At 44.7% G+C, this 16,978-nt stretch overlaps 1 protein-coding gene across 5 annotated transcripts in view; it reads right to left on the bottom strand.

The window, feature by feature from the left end:
* Positions 1-16,978, bottom strand: part of Rffl (ring finger and FYVE like domain containing E3 ubiquitin protein ligase) — a 74,142-nt gene that overhangs the window by 32,620 nt on the left and 24,544 nt on the right. For 2 of the 5 annotated variants that reach the window (XM_036197432.1, XM_036197431.1), the window contains exon 2: positions 15,523-15,666. The exons of 2 other annotated variants lie outside the window; for them this stretch is intronic. In XM_036197432.1, the coding sequence (XP_036053325.1) occupies positions 15,523-15,619 (97 nt within the window). In that variant the 5' untranslated portion in view covers positions 15,620-15,666. Of the gene's footprint in view, positions 1-15,284; positions 15,403-15,522; positions 15,667-16,978 lie in introns of those variants that run through there. One more of the 5 variants, XM_036197434.1, reaches the window with a different exon arrangement.

The raw sequence follows: 16,978 nt of genomic DNA on the forward strand, positions 1-16,978 counted from the left end.
CTAGATACTTCAATACAAAGAATTGGAGCCTTGGCAGTGAGATATCTCCTGTGATGCTGTTTTGAGGGGCAAAAGGAAAACTGGAAGAATTATTCAGTCTCAAGGTTCATCAGTGATTCAGGAAAGTGATCTTATTTTTTAAGAACAAAGTAAGGCCAGGCAGTTGTAACACAATCCTTTAATCCCAGCACTTGGGAGGAAGAGTCACAAGGATCTCTGTGAGTTCAAGGCCAGCCTGGTCTACAAAGCAATTCCAGGACAGCCAAGGCTACACAGAGAAACCTTGTCTTGAAACAAACAAACAACAACAAAAAAGAACAAAAGAACAAAGAACAATCCAAAACACGTAATGTGTGCTGGGTTGTGGCTGCATTATTATAATGTCTCGTTGAGAAAAAGAACAAAAATCATTCCTGAGGATGCAGAATTTTAACATATATCTAGGAGATCATTTGCTTTCCCTCTCTGTATAGTTTGGCATACTTCTAAAGATAAAGCCTTTAATACCCAAGATGCTGCTCAGTTTCTCCTCCTACACACCTTTGTCCTAGCTGATGAGGCTGGCTGAATGTTCTTCAGGGCCGAGGCTAGACCCTCACACATTCCAGGCAAGCGCTCTACTGTTGAGTTATACACTCATCCCAAGGAGCAGTTTCTGATTTGCCTCAAAATTGCAATTAATGCAATTAATCTACCTATTAATGAGGGCTTTCATTAGATCTACTGAGTAGCAATGGAAATAACTCCTAACACTCAGGATCTCACTCTCCTGTTCTATGCTTGAGCTGCCCTATTTTTCTTTGCCAAATTTATTTTGGTGAAAGCATCATCCTCCAGAGTCCTGAGCCTGGACCACTGTCTCTCCTTCCTGCATCACTTCCTTCTCAGAGACCTTGTCTGTGCTCTCCCTGTAACATCTCATGCAGCTCCCTGTAGCTCTAACTCACTCATCAGAGAATCTGTCAGCACCACTCCCTGCCAACACCACTGGAGACCCAAGAGGGACAGGGGAGAGGCAGCATCTCCAGATGGTTACATCCCAGAGGGTGAGTGGTCCAGCAGCATGGTGTTAAACCCACTCAAAAATTAGTTGTATAATCTCCCAAGTATTTATTTTTTCTCCTTTTGTTGTGGAATGGAAGGTAAGACATGAAGTCGGAGCAGGTCTTCTCACAGCTTTATTCTCAGTATTACTGCTGTATGGAAAGTATCATTGTATCCCTGACTCTCACTAACAATAACAGAACCTTTATTTAAAAAAGTCAGAATTTTATGTTCCGCAATTATGATTTTAAAATGACCAGCAAATTAAGGGCTGACATCCAGGTAGCAGCAGCAGTACCTCTAAGGGATGACCTGAGCCACTAACACTCTTCCAAGTTAAGTAAGTGTCCACTAAGCTCAGATTGGTAAGAGGGAAAGGGGAGGGGGCAGGAGCAGACTGGCCCGAAAGTAACAGAACAATGTTAGTGCTGGAGGTTGTCCAGCAGCAGGAAACCAGAAAGGGGGAGCTGAAGGAAAGCAGGACCATCGCTTCCATTCCTTCCCTGCACGCAAAGGCTCAGAGCCATCTAAGCTCTTTGCCACAGAGCTGTGACAGGAACTGCAAGGTATGCAAAGAAACACAAAAACAAAACACACAGAAGTAAAATAACAGCAGAGAAACCCTAGAAACCAGAGAAGCACACCTCTAGTCAATACACACAGGTCCGGGCGGAGCTTCTCCTGTCCCATCCAACACAGCCCCCAGGCTGGAAGAAGCAACTGTAAAGAAAGCAATAGGACACTAGAGGGTCCCAGAACATAAAGGGTTAAAACAACACTGCCAAGTAAGAATAGCAGGGAGACCACACTTCCCACTAGCAGCAAATGAGCTCTTCCTGAAGTGAGAACCACTGTAAACAACTGAAAAACATACATAATAATCACAAGTTATAAATGTTCTTGGGAACTCCCTGGTTCCAACTAGTCTATGACAAATATCTGCAGAGGGATCTCAGCATCTGCTTCGAAGTTCAAGGAAAAGTAATTCCTACTGATGCAGCGGTGCCAAAATATCACCCCCGGGGTCGGACCAATTAAATGGCTGCCTCTTAGTGTGGCGTTTAGGAGAGATGACAGATTGAACACACTGCAGCAGAAACTCACACATTCATTGCAGCCCAGGCACTCTGCCCCAAAGGGGGAGTCCATCAGAAAACCGAAGCAGTTTGGAGCGAAGTCTTCTAACAAGGCTGAACACAGAATAAACGGGCCGGTGGTTTAATTACTGCAGGATCCGTCTTCTGTCAAAACTGATGACACAGCCCAGAAGGACTGGAGAGACTCAGCTCCTGCTGGCTCTCCTGTGCAGGAAACAGGACTCATCAGGTAAGCTTTTTGGGAGTTTCTGCCTCAAGAAGCTGTTTTCATGGCTAGGTGGTGGTGGCACATGCCTTTAATGCCAGCACTCACTCGGGAGGCAGAGACAGTTGGATCTCTGTGAGTTCAAGGCCAGCCTGGTCTACCAAGTGAGTTCCAGGAAAGGTGCAAAGCTACAGAGAAACCCTGTCTTGGAAAAACAAAACAAAACAAAAGCAGCTGCTTTCACAAGACACTATCATGCTGGAAGACTACAGGTGAGCCAGGATTAAAATAAAGAAGCCAGGGGCCAGTGGAGAAGGCTCCTGGTGCCCCAGAAAAAAAGTAATGCACTAATTCTGATTAGGATCAAATGATGCAATCTGCTTTCCTTCCAAAGAGGCCTCCACAAATGTGGCCAAATATAATAAACAGAACCCTAAATACTGCTTTTGTTTAACTGCTTTAAAACCTAATCTCCAAACAACAGAATCTGCTACATTAAAAGAATCACTGAGGGGTTGGGGATCTAGCTCAGTGGTAGAGTGCTTGCCTAGCAAGCACAAGGCCCTGGGTTTGATCCTCAGCTAAAAAAAAAAAAAAAAAAAGGAATCACTGGAAGGGTTAAAATATGTACTCCAAGGACTTACCTGAGAGCTAAATATAAATGTGCACTCAGGGAAAGGTGGATATAAAGATGGATTTTTTTTTAAACTTTGATTACATTAGAATCAGTCAATTCTCTCCTACCATATGGATCCTGGGGACCAAATTCAGGTCACCAGGCTTGGCAGCAAGCACCTCTACCCACTAAGACTGCTTGCTGACCCCTCCACTTTGTTTTGAAGGCAGCCTCTCTTGTTACTTCTGCAGCTCTGCTACACAGGCACTGGACAAGCCAGATGATCCTCCTGTGTTGCCCTCTCCTCATACTGTAGGAATGCTGGGGCTGGGGCGGCAGGCATTTTCATACAGGTTCCAGGGATCTGAGCCATCTTGCTGGTCTAAACAAATTGCTTTTAAAGCTTTTTACTTTTGTTTCCCAGCTGGAATCTATGTTGCCCTGGTTGGTCTCAAACTCATGGACTCAAGCAACCCTCCCACCTCATAAGGTACATGCCAGTGTACCTGACTTTTCCAGGTTTTTAGAACACAAGACCCCTTTTCTCTGCCTTTTTGCCTCCTTTAGCCATGCCAAAACCTTTACTCCCGTTCCATCAAGTTCTTAGCAAGAGGCTAAATGACCTGTGGCCTTTATCACTGGCTCTAAATGAGTGTGAAACCACTGGAAGAACTTCCTGGAGCCACTTGCAAGTGACCTGGCCTTCCTTGCAGGCCAGACTGTGACATCCCTTCCCGTTTCTAACCCACTGCAGTAAGTTTCAGTTTGTCTTCCTTTCCTGCAGTCCAGCAAACTCACAATCTGGCGCTTTCCTGCCAGGTTCAGGGTAGGACGAACATCCTCACCTCCACGCCGACCTAGAGCTGCACAGCACCAGCACCGCACTGCGCCTGGACACAGCCAGTGGCAAATGGAGGAGGACTTCAGATCAAGCACCTTCTTCCTCTCAAACTTTTAGCTGGTCTGATGCTTGGTCTCAACCTGAAAATTAGGCTGCTGACTTTCTGTAGTACCTTCTGCTCCTGCTGGATGTGATGTGCTGCCCAGCATCCAGCCAAAGAAGCAGAAGAAAATGGAGGTGTCTAGTTGTAACCTTTACTCTAGTTCAATCAAGTTCTTAGCAAGAGGCTAAATGATCTGTGGCCTTTACAACAACAACAACAACAACAAATGAACAACACAAACCACCTTTGTAATTGTACCATATTCTCATCTATTTAATATTATTCTCACCTGCTTAATCTGGCACTCAGACTTGACTTTGCTCCTATCCCATAACAAATTATAAAATGGCTCCTAGTCAACATCCCTTGATAACATCTAGCCCCCAGTGCAGATTTTCAAAGTACAGTCCTCACTCCTTACCTTGCAAGGCCACCAGCCAGCCCCACCGCCATTTTTTTTTTTAAACTTAATTTCTTTATTCATTTGCCCCTTGAGTTATAAAGCAGAAAGATGCAGACTTCTTTACAATGTGGCTGGATACCGAATACAGGAAAAGATGTAATTAAGGCCTTTACCTGCAAAACCCAGGTGCTTGCGAGCATGCTCAGTTTAATAATAATAATAAATAATAATAATAAACCAAGTTTACTGTCAGCACCTTAAAAAATCGACACACAGTGGCTCAGTGTCCTTGGCTGGTTCTTAAGTATCCTCAAACAATTCTCTGTGAAGCAAAAGGAGATGTAGACTTTGAAAGAGTAATAATGGAGCTAGCTCCAAGAGGTGCCTGCCTTAGTAGCCAACAATCCTAGTGACTTAGAGCAATAAAAATATATTTCTTAGTCAAATGATAGTTTAAAAGACCTTTACCTGTACCTAATAATAGCTTGAGACGGCAGAATGGGCAAGTTTTGAAATAACTCAGGCAGTTTTAATAATCCACAAAGATTCCAAGGTGACTCTCTGCGGGTGGCTATCCCATAGCCAATCTGGTCCCCTAATCAAGGCAATAAAGCAGATTTCACAGTAGGAAGCAATGAAAATGGGGGGTAGGACTTAGAAAATAGGGGCTGTTGAGATTGTTTACCAGCTGAGTGACCCCAAGGCAAATTACTTATTTAATGGCTTCTCCAGAGACTTGCCAAAGGGGAAAAGAAACAAATGAGCAGCTACTGTTAGATCCAGCCTCCAGTATGCAAGGAAACTTTCAATGCAAAGATAAAAGGCCTTCACAAAGGCACAAAGTACTTTGTAAACTACCTTGGTCAGAACACACAGAGGTGCTAGGAATCCTAGACACGCACAAAAGGAATCGTTACTCAAAAGTCTGGTGAATTATGTGCTATTTTTTTTTTTTTAAAAAAAAGAGCTGGTACAAACTGAGTCCCACACCTACCAAAAGTAGCAGACCAGCAGCCTCTGATCCAGTACTATTTCATTTTATAAACCATATGTATACAATATGGTGTAAACACCATGCCTGAGACTCCAAAAACAAACAGGCCTGGGCCTCAGAAGAAACACCGCTATGTTCAGAGGATGAGCTGTGTTGTGGTTGAATATGAAACGTCCCCATAGGCTCCTGTATTCGAACACTTGGTCCCCAGGTGATGGCTCTGTTTTGGAAGGCTGAGACTTAAAGGAGATGGAGCCTCCTAGGGCGAAGTCATCACTATGGATGTGCCTTAAGTTTTACAACCCACTTATCTACTCTTTGCTTTCCTATTACTACAGATTCAATGTGACTAGGCATGTTCCTGGTACCACGCATTTCCTACCATGGCAGACTGTATCTCCACCAACTGTAAGCCGAACAAACAAACAAACAAACACCCTTTCCTCCCCGAAGCTGCTGCCATTCAGGTTGGGGTCACAGCACTGAGGAAAGTAATCCATGTGTGCAGTAAATGGCTACTGGCTTCTTTTCACACAAGGAACAGACTTCTCCAGCAAGCTTCAGTACTGAAAGTCTTGGCCTGGACACTCCTTCCTCTGCCTCCCAGATGCTGGAATAATTACAGGTGTGTACCACACCTGGTTAAAGTTTTGACTTTTTACCCACAGCAAGTTTCTGAATGCAAGCACTCAAGCTGCAGTGAAGACAACACATCCTGTTTGAACCTGACTTCCTGTCTGGGATTGTCTGACTGCTTTGCGCTGCAGCTCTCCAGCTCAACAGAACAGGTAACCTTTCACAGCTTCTGACAACCAGCTCACTGGGCAGTAAAATCCACTACTATTTAAAGTCAAAGATTTGCCTAGCAAGCACTCGTAAGTCATGAACCTCTAAGACATTTTCTGGATTTCCCGGGCTTCAAACTGACATCTGACCTCCAATAAGCAATAAAAATACCACAAATGGTGCTGAGATAAGGAAATGAAGTATAAAACAAAACTTGGAATATGAAGGTTAGAAAAAGAGCCACAGAAGTTGGAAATGTTTTAATAATTAAATCTTGGCCCCCTTTCAAATGCAGAAGAAACAGAGTTCTGTCAGCTGGCCCCCATAGAGCAGATTCCCCCAGACGCAGTGTCTGAGACAGTTCAAAGGGACCTTGTGGTACACATCGCCCTGAGCCCAGCCTGCCACCACCCTAGCAGCTACTGTTGAGCACTTCAGTGGTCCCAGCCATCAGAGAGAACTGCATCCCTTACATGGGTCTGGCCTATGGCCTGACTCTCCACTGCCTTCCAAGTGCTGGAGGTTCCCCAGACCACACTCAGTGTTAGGAGGAAACACTGGGCACAACAGCCTGGCTTTTATGGGCAAGTCATTTAGTCTCTTTCGGTCTGTCTCCACATCTGGAAAATAGGAGGGCAGGACTCCACTAATTTCTAGTGTTTCTTCCAGCTGTAGGAAAAACTCAAGAGATTTAAAATTAGCAGTCAGTGGAAGCGCCTGTGGCTTCCTAGATGGTTTCTTTAGTTTAAAAAGATGTCTCTAACATCCCACATCCCATAGTGGGAATATTATGCCTCAATATAGTACCCAAAGACTTTCCCCTCTTCCCTTTCAATGTGGCGTAGAAAACTTCCCACTTGAAAGCAAACTACTGATAACCCTTAAAGAATGTTCTCAATATTCAATCTTCTTATTATGATCTGAATGTAATCCCACTTTGTTCCCACACTAGTCATATGATTTGTGGACAGAAGAGAGGCACAAGAGGGTGGGGGAGAGAGGACCAGCAGCAGGAGGCACACCCACACAGTGACTGTTAATGGGGGACAGAATCGGGCAAAATCTGGGTGAGAAAAGGGAGTGGTGAAGATAAGTCTGTGAGTCGGCACAAGAGCAGCTCACAGCAAGCTTCTCAGAAGAAGGGAGAGGGGCAAATGTCAGTCAGAAGCTCTACTTGTTCATGTGACAGACAGAATGCTTACTGTGTGCAGGGGACAGAACTGGACACCAGGGAAAATGCGAAAGTCAGCACACAGCTTCACTCACAGCACACAGTGAGGTAAAGGCATATGTCCACAGCCACTAAAAGAAGAGGCAGAGAATGCACTGTGAAATAAAGGTGACATAGAAGAGACTTCTGTTATAAGACTCAGGAGGGTGTGAAACTCCCAGTGACACACCAGACAAAGGACGCTTCATAGGAAGGATGACACTCTTTAAGTCATAAGCAGAGCAGAAACAAAGGTGCCTGAGAAAGCAATCAAGGACGCATAAGGACAAGTACCTGGATTTGATTTGAGACACAGGCGACAGGAAGGAAGAGAAGGTAGTCTTAATAATAAACCTAGCAATCCTAGAGCCATGACTAAATTGGACAGCTGGACTGGAGCCAGAGTGAGAATTCAGAAGTCGGCCTTAGAATCTGAATTTAAATGTCATAAAAGAAGAGGATGCTGACAAGCTAGGAACCTGAAGAAACTCAAAACCCTGGCCCATAAAATTAACATGAAGTCTGTGTGCATAGTATGTAAAAAAAAAAAAGGCTCGGATATGGTACAAATATATTAAACAAGGAAGGTGGGGTTGGGGATTTAGCTCAGTGGTAGAGTGCTTGCCTAGCAAGCAGAAGACCCTGGGTTCAGTCCTCAGCTCCACAAAAAAGCAAACAAGGAAGGTGACACTCTTGAGCCAGGGCTAAGATCACGGAAAGGAAGGAGAGGAGGGGAGGGTAGATGGGGGGAGAGGAGGAGGATCTGCTTCAGCAGTTGGATGATGTGAAGGTGGGGCTGCTTCTGGCTAAGGTGACTGACTGGCAGTGCCACATCAAGCTCTCCAAGTTACAGTCAGCCCCAATGAGTGTCTTCATTGTTATTAACCAGACTCAAAAGGAAAACTTCAGGAAAATTCTACAAGGACAAGGTACAAGCCTCTGAAGAAGACTAGAGCCACGTGCCTGCAAGGAGAAGCCAAAGACCAAGAGTCAGCAGAGGAAGGGAAGGCTGTACCAGCTGTTCAAGCGTGTGGTCAAGGCCTGAGGCAGTCACAGCAATAACCACAAGACTGGCTGGAAAAACAAACAAACAAACAAAACAAAGAATGTGGCTATGTCGAAGAGTTGTCTAGAGAGAAACTTGGAAAGATCTAAAAAAATGTTCTCAGTGTGTATACTTTACACCCTGCCCATCTGCCTCCTGCTCCCAAGATGGAGAGCAAACACTTCTTTGCTGATTCCTTCCTTGTCACTGTGACAGTTAATCTTCATTGTCAATTTGACTGGATTTGGACTCACTCAGGTGTCTTCCAGAGTATTCAGGAGATGGAAGACCCACAAACCCACCCTGAATGTGGGCAGCACAATCCCATGATTTGGGGTATAGATGGGGGGTTGGGGGGAACAGACATGACTCGACCCAAGAGGGACGCCAACATCCCCTGCTGTCTGCTCCTTGCTCTTCGCAGACATTAGGTACCCACAACATGCTCCAGCCACCATGTACTCGGCCATGCTGTCCCCATAGACTGAGAAAAGTAATTAATACAGCCACACTCTATTCTCTAGAGTAGTCACAGTGAACATTTATTTAAAGGAAAATAAATAGGCCTCCACTACTTAGTCCTTTCCTGCTTCAAACCTTCAATAATTTTCCATGATGCTTTTGAATAAAGCACAGGTTCCCTTCCCTGTATGGCCCATGAAGGCCCCATGTGACAGTGGTTCTGCCAGCCTTCCACTTACTTTCTACCTCTCCCTTCATTCACCTCACTCTAACCTGCCATCACTCTATTTTCAATTTTTCAAAACCAATAGCATTTTACTACACGTTTGTGGCCCCTTTCTTAGCTGGAATATTCTCACGGACACAGTTCAGGAGGAGGCTCTATCAGTCTTTCATTCACCTTCCCTATAGCACTGCTGTCTGGCACACAGCAGGGGCTCACTGTACTGGAAAGAGTACACCCATGCTGTTCTTTCTGACATCAGTCTCAGCCTCAGTTTCAGGACTGCATTTCTGGAAGCCTGCTAGATCTCCATTGCTCCAATGTGGCAGACTAAGTACAGTAAAGATCAAACCCTCAACTCTTCCAAACCAGTTCCTCCACCTTCTAAAAGCAATATGATCTACACTGTAGACTTCAGAACAACTAACTTCTCATTCATTTGCTCCACCTGTCCAAAATCCTAATCACCTCCGAAACTGCGCTCAATCGACCACTTACCTATTCAACAAAAGCTGAGAGCCTCTAAAAGGGGAAGCACTGTGGTAAAGGAAAAGAAAGGAGACAGTCAAATCATCTTACAAATATTTAATTAGAGACTAAAACACACTGTGACACACTTGACACTAGGACAAAGAAAAAGTGAGTAATGCATCAAGAAAGCAGCTCTGATGATAAGCTGCCTGAATGAGAGAACGTACAAGAGGAAGCATGGATGAAGTATTCCAGCCAGCCCTGGCCAAGTGCAGGAAGCAGCAGGAAGTCAGTGTGGCCGTCTTAACGCACCTACCACGCTACCTTACATATTAAACTTATCTAGACCTGTTCCCCCACCCCCATTCTCATGTTGCTGGTAGTTACCTGAGAGGACACGGTGTCTCTTACAAACTAACACCCCCCAGGAGACACTGAGTCACACGTCTGGTACCTAGGAGTCCAAGCTTATAAATTCCCCCAGGTGACTCAGATACGCTGCCAAATCCATAAGTCATGTGCCTATCCATTCAATGACTGTACACTGATTATTCTCTCATAAAAAATATATAAGGTTAATATGGTAAACTGTCTCAAAATTAGCAGCAATAATCCCAACCATAGCACATATCCTTTTGCAGGGTAACTTCAACACTCTACCCTCCAAGGAGTGAAGTCCATGAACTTGCCTCACTCTGGGCTAGATTTGGCCAAAACAATGGGGCAAAGTGGTCAATTTGAAGAATCTGACCCTGCAGCTTCCATTATGGCCTAGGAGCTTGATGTTGCTCAATGATGAGAGAGACCAAGAAAGAGACAGACTTTCACTGAGGACCACCAAGAAGTTGCAACCAACAAGACTGAACATGTGAATGAAGCCAAATGGATCCCTCATCACACCAGCATCATCACACAGAGCACAGTAAGCCCACAGTGCATAATCAACAACACAGTCATTATCCTATGCTGCTTAAGCTTCAGGGTAATTGTTTACTGAGTAACTGATACATGGGACACTACAAAATTCAAAACTCTCTGTAGCAATCATTCCATTGTTTTCTAATTTTGATGATCTTAAAAAAAAAAAAAAAGCCTCTTCCTCATATTCATCAAAATAACTCCCTCTTTTAATTCAAGGCCATTTAGGTTCATTAAGAACAGAACTCAAGGCCGGGCAGTGGTGGCTCATTCCTTTAATCCCAGCACTCGGGAGGCAGAGCCAGGTGGACCTCTGTGAGTTCGAGGCCAGCCTGGTCTACAGAGCGAGATCCAGGACAGGTTCCAAAGCTACACAGAGAAAACCCAGTCACGAAAAAACAAAACAAAAGAACAAAACTTCTCTTGGCAACCATACTTCTACTTGAAGATGGAAATCAAGCCATCCCTTAGCTTTTGCTTCTCTAGGTTAACAACTTTTTAACTAATTGGACCTATTTTTCAACCTTTTATTCATCTTTTAAGTATAAAGGAACCAAAATTGAATGTCACTAGTACCTAACAGACATTATTTCCTAACCCCAATGGACTTTTCTATAATCTAATTTCACAGTGCAAATATGAGAGCACCCCAAAAGTTCTGACATGCTCCACAAGTGTGATCACTCACTAGAATGTCTAAGCCTTTTCTGCTCCTCACACACTTCACTCCACTTCATGCTTTCTCTCCTCACCTGGTCTCACAACACAAAGGGGAGCATGAACAAACTTGGAATCACAGCAGAAAGCCTGATGGACGGTAGCTCAGTGAAAAAGGGCACGGACACAAGAATACATACTCACAGCCCAAGAAATTGGAGTGGAAAGGTCTCTAACCATAATGGGGGTCTTTCCATAGGGCAGAAGGCCGGATCTCATTACTCCTCCTTCTACCTTGATCATAAAGTGGCCTTGTAAAGAAATGATCCTCAGCCCCTGCCTTCTGAGCAAAGGCACCATTTATATAGAACTGGACAGGGTTTATTTAATTACAAAGAGGCCAGCTAGTTGCTTAATGCTATAAAAGAACACCCCCCTCCAGTTTTATGTGAATAAATACTTCTATATCAGTACCAGCTTTATAATCACTTGTTAAGGGGGGGGGGCAGCAATAAAGCCAACCCAACACAAGGTTATTGTGTGCATCAGATAAAATGAAATACAGAAATAGTTCTGTAATGCACTATAAAAAATGTTAGGCAATGGGGCTGGAGAAATGGCTCAGTGATTAAGACGGCTCTGATACTCTTGCAGTGGACCTGAGTTTGGTTCTCAGCACCCGTATCAGGCAGCTCCCAGCTGCCATCAATTACAGTTCCATGACCTGATGCCCTCCTTTGGCCTCTGAGGGCACCAGGCATGCATGTGGTACAAACACACAATAAAAACACTAAGCCACATGGTGTGCAAAGATTCCAGCAAGCCCTTTAATCTTCAAATAAACTCAGAGTGACCATGTAAGACTCCAGTGAAATAAACAAGCATGAGTCTGAGTTCATCCAACAGGAACCTAAGCATCCATCTAATGAGAGAACATATGGATTGTCTAACAGTTGAAAGAATAATAAAGACATTTAGAAGAATGGTTTGACCCTAGGGATCCATTTCAGCCACTCTGTCTGATGTACCAGGCTCCAGACTAAGGACCAATTTCAGTCAAAGAACAAGATAACTAGAGAATGAGAGAAGAGAAGAAGAAAACAATAGATAGGGAAAGGGAGAGGGAAGAAGGGAGGAGAGGGGGGAGAGAGAAGAGTTGTGGAAACCCAAATAAGGAAGAATAATCAAACTCAGGTCAGAGACTTTATAGATGAGCAAATCTTCTGGGGATGAGACTTTGGCAGTTAGGGAAGGGGCTGCTATTAGGAAAATGATCAATCCCCAATGCAGTGGATCTCAACCTTCCTAATGCTACAACCCTTTAAAACAGCTCCTCATGTTGTGGTAACCCCCACCCAACCATGAAATTATTTTCATTACTACTTTTTAACTACAATTTTGCTACTGTTATGAATCATGACGTAAATACCTGTGTTTTCCAATGGTCTTAGGCAACCCCTTGTGAGAGGGATATTCAACCCCAGGAGTCTCAACCCACATGTTGAGAACCACTGACCTAAAGGGATATGTCATGGCCAGGGAATGGGAAAATGAACAATTCAGTGAAGGTAGCTGAGGGAGACAGAGTCAAGCTGTTTATCAGTAATCATAGGACATTGTCAAGTCTGAAGCGCTTTACAAATCACAGTAAGCAGCAATGATCTTTTTTTTTTTTTTTTTTAAGACCAGGTTGGCCTTGAACTCACAAGAGATCCTCCTGCCTCTGCCTCCCAAGTGCTGGGACTAAAGGCGTGCACCACCACTACCCCAATGATTCTAAAACCCAGGAATGGGAAGATGAGATTTGGCCTTTAAGAAGAAAAGGTTGGCAACAACATGAAGAAGATGTGAGTCCATCAGTATTTACATCGGAGTGGCAGAAGTCCAGCAGAGTTCTGAACAGGACTTGCACCAGATTCTTGCAGGCAAAGCCAGTCTTTGGTATGTCAAATTTTGGGAAAGGATAGTCTCTATTTGAAGGAGGTGGGCCCTGTCTGAAAGTATTCACAAACAAAACTCTAAGCCAGTAAGATGCTTAAAGAAAACAAAACACAGTTGTAGCATGAATCTTAAAAGTTCTTAATAATAAAACCAAACCTGAGGCCAGTTATTTGGGGGGAAAGCTAGAAGACCAGAGCAGAATAAGCCACAGCTTCCTCACCTCGCCAGTTCCTCAGCTGATCCTGTTTTCTCAGACTGGAAGCCTCTGAGTCCTCATCCAAATGGGTCTCAGCTGAACTGCTGCTCAAAAGCCTGAATGCTTAACCAGCCAAATGCTGCTAGTTTCTGATCTTCACGCCTTATTATATGTTTCTGCCATCACTCCCTGGGATTAAAGGCTCATTTATTGGGATTAAAGGTGTGAGTCACCAGGCCTGGCTGTTTCCAATGTGGCCTTGAATTTACAGAGATCCAGAGGGATTTCTGCCTCTGGAATGCTAGGATGAAAGGTGTGTGTTACCACTGCCTAACCTCTATGTTTCATATTGTGGCTGTTCTGTTTCTGACCCCACATAAGTTTATTAGGGTTCACAATATTTTGGGGAACACAATACCACCACACAAAACAAATGTCCGAGGGATGGGGAGACAGCTCAGCAGTTAAGAGCACTTCTAGAGGACCAGGGTTCAATTGTGAGCACCCAAATAGCGACTTACAATCACCTGTAACTGCAGTTTCAGGGGATCTGATGCCCTCTTCTGGCCTCTGCAGGCACCAGGCATGTACATGATGTACATACATACAGGCAAGGAAAACACCCATACACATAAAATAAAAATTAAGGGGAAAACTTTTTTGTCTAACCCCCCTCCCACACACCCCCACCTCCCACCCAGACAGGGTTCACTTGGTAGCTCTGATTGTCCAGGAACTCACTCTAGACCAGGCTGGCCTTGAACTCAGAGATCACATGCCTCTGCCTCCCAAGTGCTGGGATTAAAGGCATGTGCCAGTATGCTTAGCTATGGGGAAAATTTTTTAAATGTCTACTCATCTGTAATTTAATGACTAAGGATGAAGAAAAGCCATATGAACCGTACTCCAATATAGTCATCAATACTTAGCAACCACAGGTCTATCACATTGAGAGGATGTGAACATAAAAATGAATGAAAAGGAAGAGTTAGTGGGTATAATTAACAAAGTTCCACCGTACAGCAATATAAATAGCACCTAAGACAGCGGGTGAGAATGAGTTCAGTTGTGTACCCGATGACTTTAAGAGGCGTTGATAGCCAGGGCCTTGGCTGTATCTCACAGACACAAAGGACAGCTGAGGTTTGTCCAGTTGCCTCTAAGGCTCAGGTCTGAGAAACACTGCTGGGCTAGTAAGATATAACAAGGGTCGCTGAGTTTATGAGCACATCTGAAGGTCTTAGAGGGAAGGGAAGATGGCAAAGCCTTGAACACCTCAACATTTGTGAGATGGTGAAAAGAGAACGAGAAAAAATAACAGAGGACCCTGGGAGAGAAAAAAATGAAGACCGCCAGGAAACTGGCTCAACAGTGTTAACTGCCAGGCCGAGATGGAAGACAGAGAGGGAAGAGGGGTGTGCATGCAGGGTGTGAGGGGCATCAATAAGTAGGGGCTCCCTGCTGAGCTGCCAGGAAGCATGAGCAGGCTGTTAGGTGTGGGATGACAAAGGACAGAGATGAGAAAGTTCAGTGCAGGCTTTTCCACACTCTGCCTTTACTGAAAACCAAGTACCACAGACACACAGTACAGAACAAGTGAGATTCTCACATGCCCATTCCATAGCTGGAATAGATGGAGCCTCACCCAGCCTTGGAAAGTAAGCAGAGGCTTTGAAGAAGTGACTTCTATATACTAAGCAGCTGGCCAGGTGTTTAAGAGAAGGCCCACGTGTCCAAAGCCTTGGAGGAAGGAGAATGTCGAGAGAGAGGACAGTGTCACTCCAGCTAAACAGGTAGAAAGCTTAGAAGCAAAAAACAGGAAAGCGATGGGCATGGATCTGAAGAAAACCAGGAATGAGAGGAGGATGTTCTTCACAATCCCCCAGAGAAAGGACGGCGGGCATGAAGCTGCTGTTACCAGCATCCCAATTCAGCAGCCAGTTACTAGGAAGGAAAGCAAATGTGCCTGCCTTGCTTTCACCATGACTTGGCTTGATCAAAGTGTTTCTCATAAGACACAAACAGAACAGAAAAAAAAAAAAAGGAGACAAAATATGAGTAAAGCTGCATACCTTTTATACAATCACTGGTCTGCTGAGGTCTAAAACACCCAGATCCCCAAAGAAAGGCAATCTATCCCCTTAAGGACCACTTCAAAGACTGGAAGAGCTGGCTTTAGACTCCCAAACTGAGAAGCCGTATATCACATCTGAACGTTAAGGGTTTTCTGGTTTCTACACCCAGCTTAGTCTGGCTTTAGAAAAACAAAAAAAAAAAAACAAAAAACAAAAAAAACCCATCTGGGGTTACCTGCTTTTGCCTGCCTCAAAACACTGCCACAGCAGACAGCAGGCTGCCCAAGGTAGCTGCGGCTGAGATCGCTGGAGCCATGTTCTGATGAGATCATCTCAGGGGCCAACAGCAGCTGCTTTCAGGCACAGTGAATGGTGCCGCCTGGGGACAGATCTTTGGTAAGCAACATTGCAACAGGCTTAGGCTTTACCCAGGACAGTGCTGACTCATGCCAGCAAAACTATTTCCCAAATAACCCGTCCTCAGCAGCAGCAATCAAAGGCAGCCTGACAAAGAGGCACTCCACTGATTGTCTTCAATCAAGGGCGATTTACCTGGGAGGCAGGTAAAGCCGGTCTCCCCCTCACCCCCCACCTGCTGGAGCCCTTACCTGGAAAGCTCTGGTGGCCAGTTTCTGAAATTTCATCTCAGAACAGCCTCAGGCTCTCCACAGCCAGGTGCTACAGGTAGCAGGCTCACAGCTCTGAAGGTTTTCCCAGGAGGGTGATACAAAAGTTGCTTTGCCTTCAGTTATAAAAGGGAACACTTGGGTCAGTGGACTGGGAGAACTAGTGGAGTCACTCAGGGCTGGTGGAATCCCATTGGTGAATTTTTATCAATTCTAACCAGGCTCACTTCTTTTCCCACTCAGCCTCCTCTGACCTCTACTTTCTTAGACAACTAGACTTCTCTCATGAAAACAGACGTAGCAGGATTCTTTTCTAGTTGTCACATGCTAAAGCTAAGTCATCTACCATCCGATCTTTGGATGCCTAAGGAACACAGGAGGCTGCCTTAACAGTTGCCCTTAGAAAGCAAAGTCCCTAAATTATATCAATTCTTTTTTATTAGCCTGTTTATTTAAAAATCAATTTGCGAATGACGGCTCATCAAGAGCTAGTCATTATTATTGAATCAGCCTTGACAGGCTAGGATTGGTATTGGTGTTATACAAAGAAAACAGAGATCAAACCTTGCGGTCTAGGTGCTTTAATTTGTGTGGGGGTGTTTGCTCACATGTAGGTCTGTGCACCACACCTGCACATGATGCCTGAGGAGGGCAGAAGCAGCCGTCAGAGCCTCTGGGACTGGAGTTACAAGATGGCTGTGAGCTGCCATGTAGGTGCTAGGAACCGAACCCTCTGGAAAAGGAGCCACAGATCTTAACCACTAAGCCATCTCTCCAGCCTCTGGATGCTTTAATTTGACAAGAGAGAAAAAGATGAAATCCTTCTATGGTGAAGACATGTGAGTGTTCCCCTCAAACCCACCAGTTATTTCTCAGCAAGGGCATTCAAGGCCACCACATTTCGGTTTCCTCCATCTTTCAAGGTAGTTTTCAGATGGCATGAACTCTAGATGGAGCTGCCAACACAGGCTGCCAGTCAGTAAATGCTAAGTAAATTAAAATGTACAGGCCAACCTCGCAGTGGTGGTGGTGCACGACTTTAATCCCAGCACTCTGAAGGGAGAA

This window comes from Onychomys torridus, chromosome 8, assembly GCF_903995425.1.
Source record: "Onychomys torridus chromosome 8, mOncTor1.1, whole genome shotgun sequence".
NCBI classification, from domain to species: Eukaryota; Metazoa; Chordata; class Mammalia; order Rodentia; family Cricetidae; genus Onychomys; species Onychomys torridus.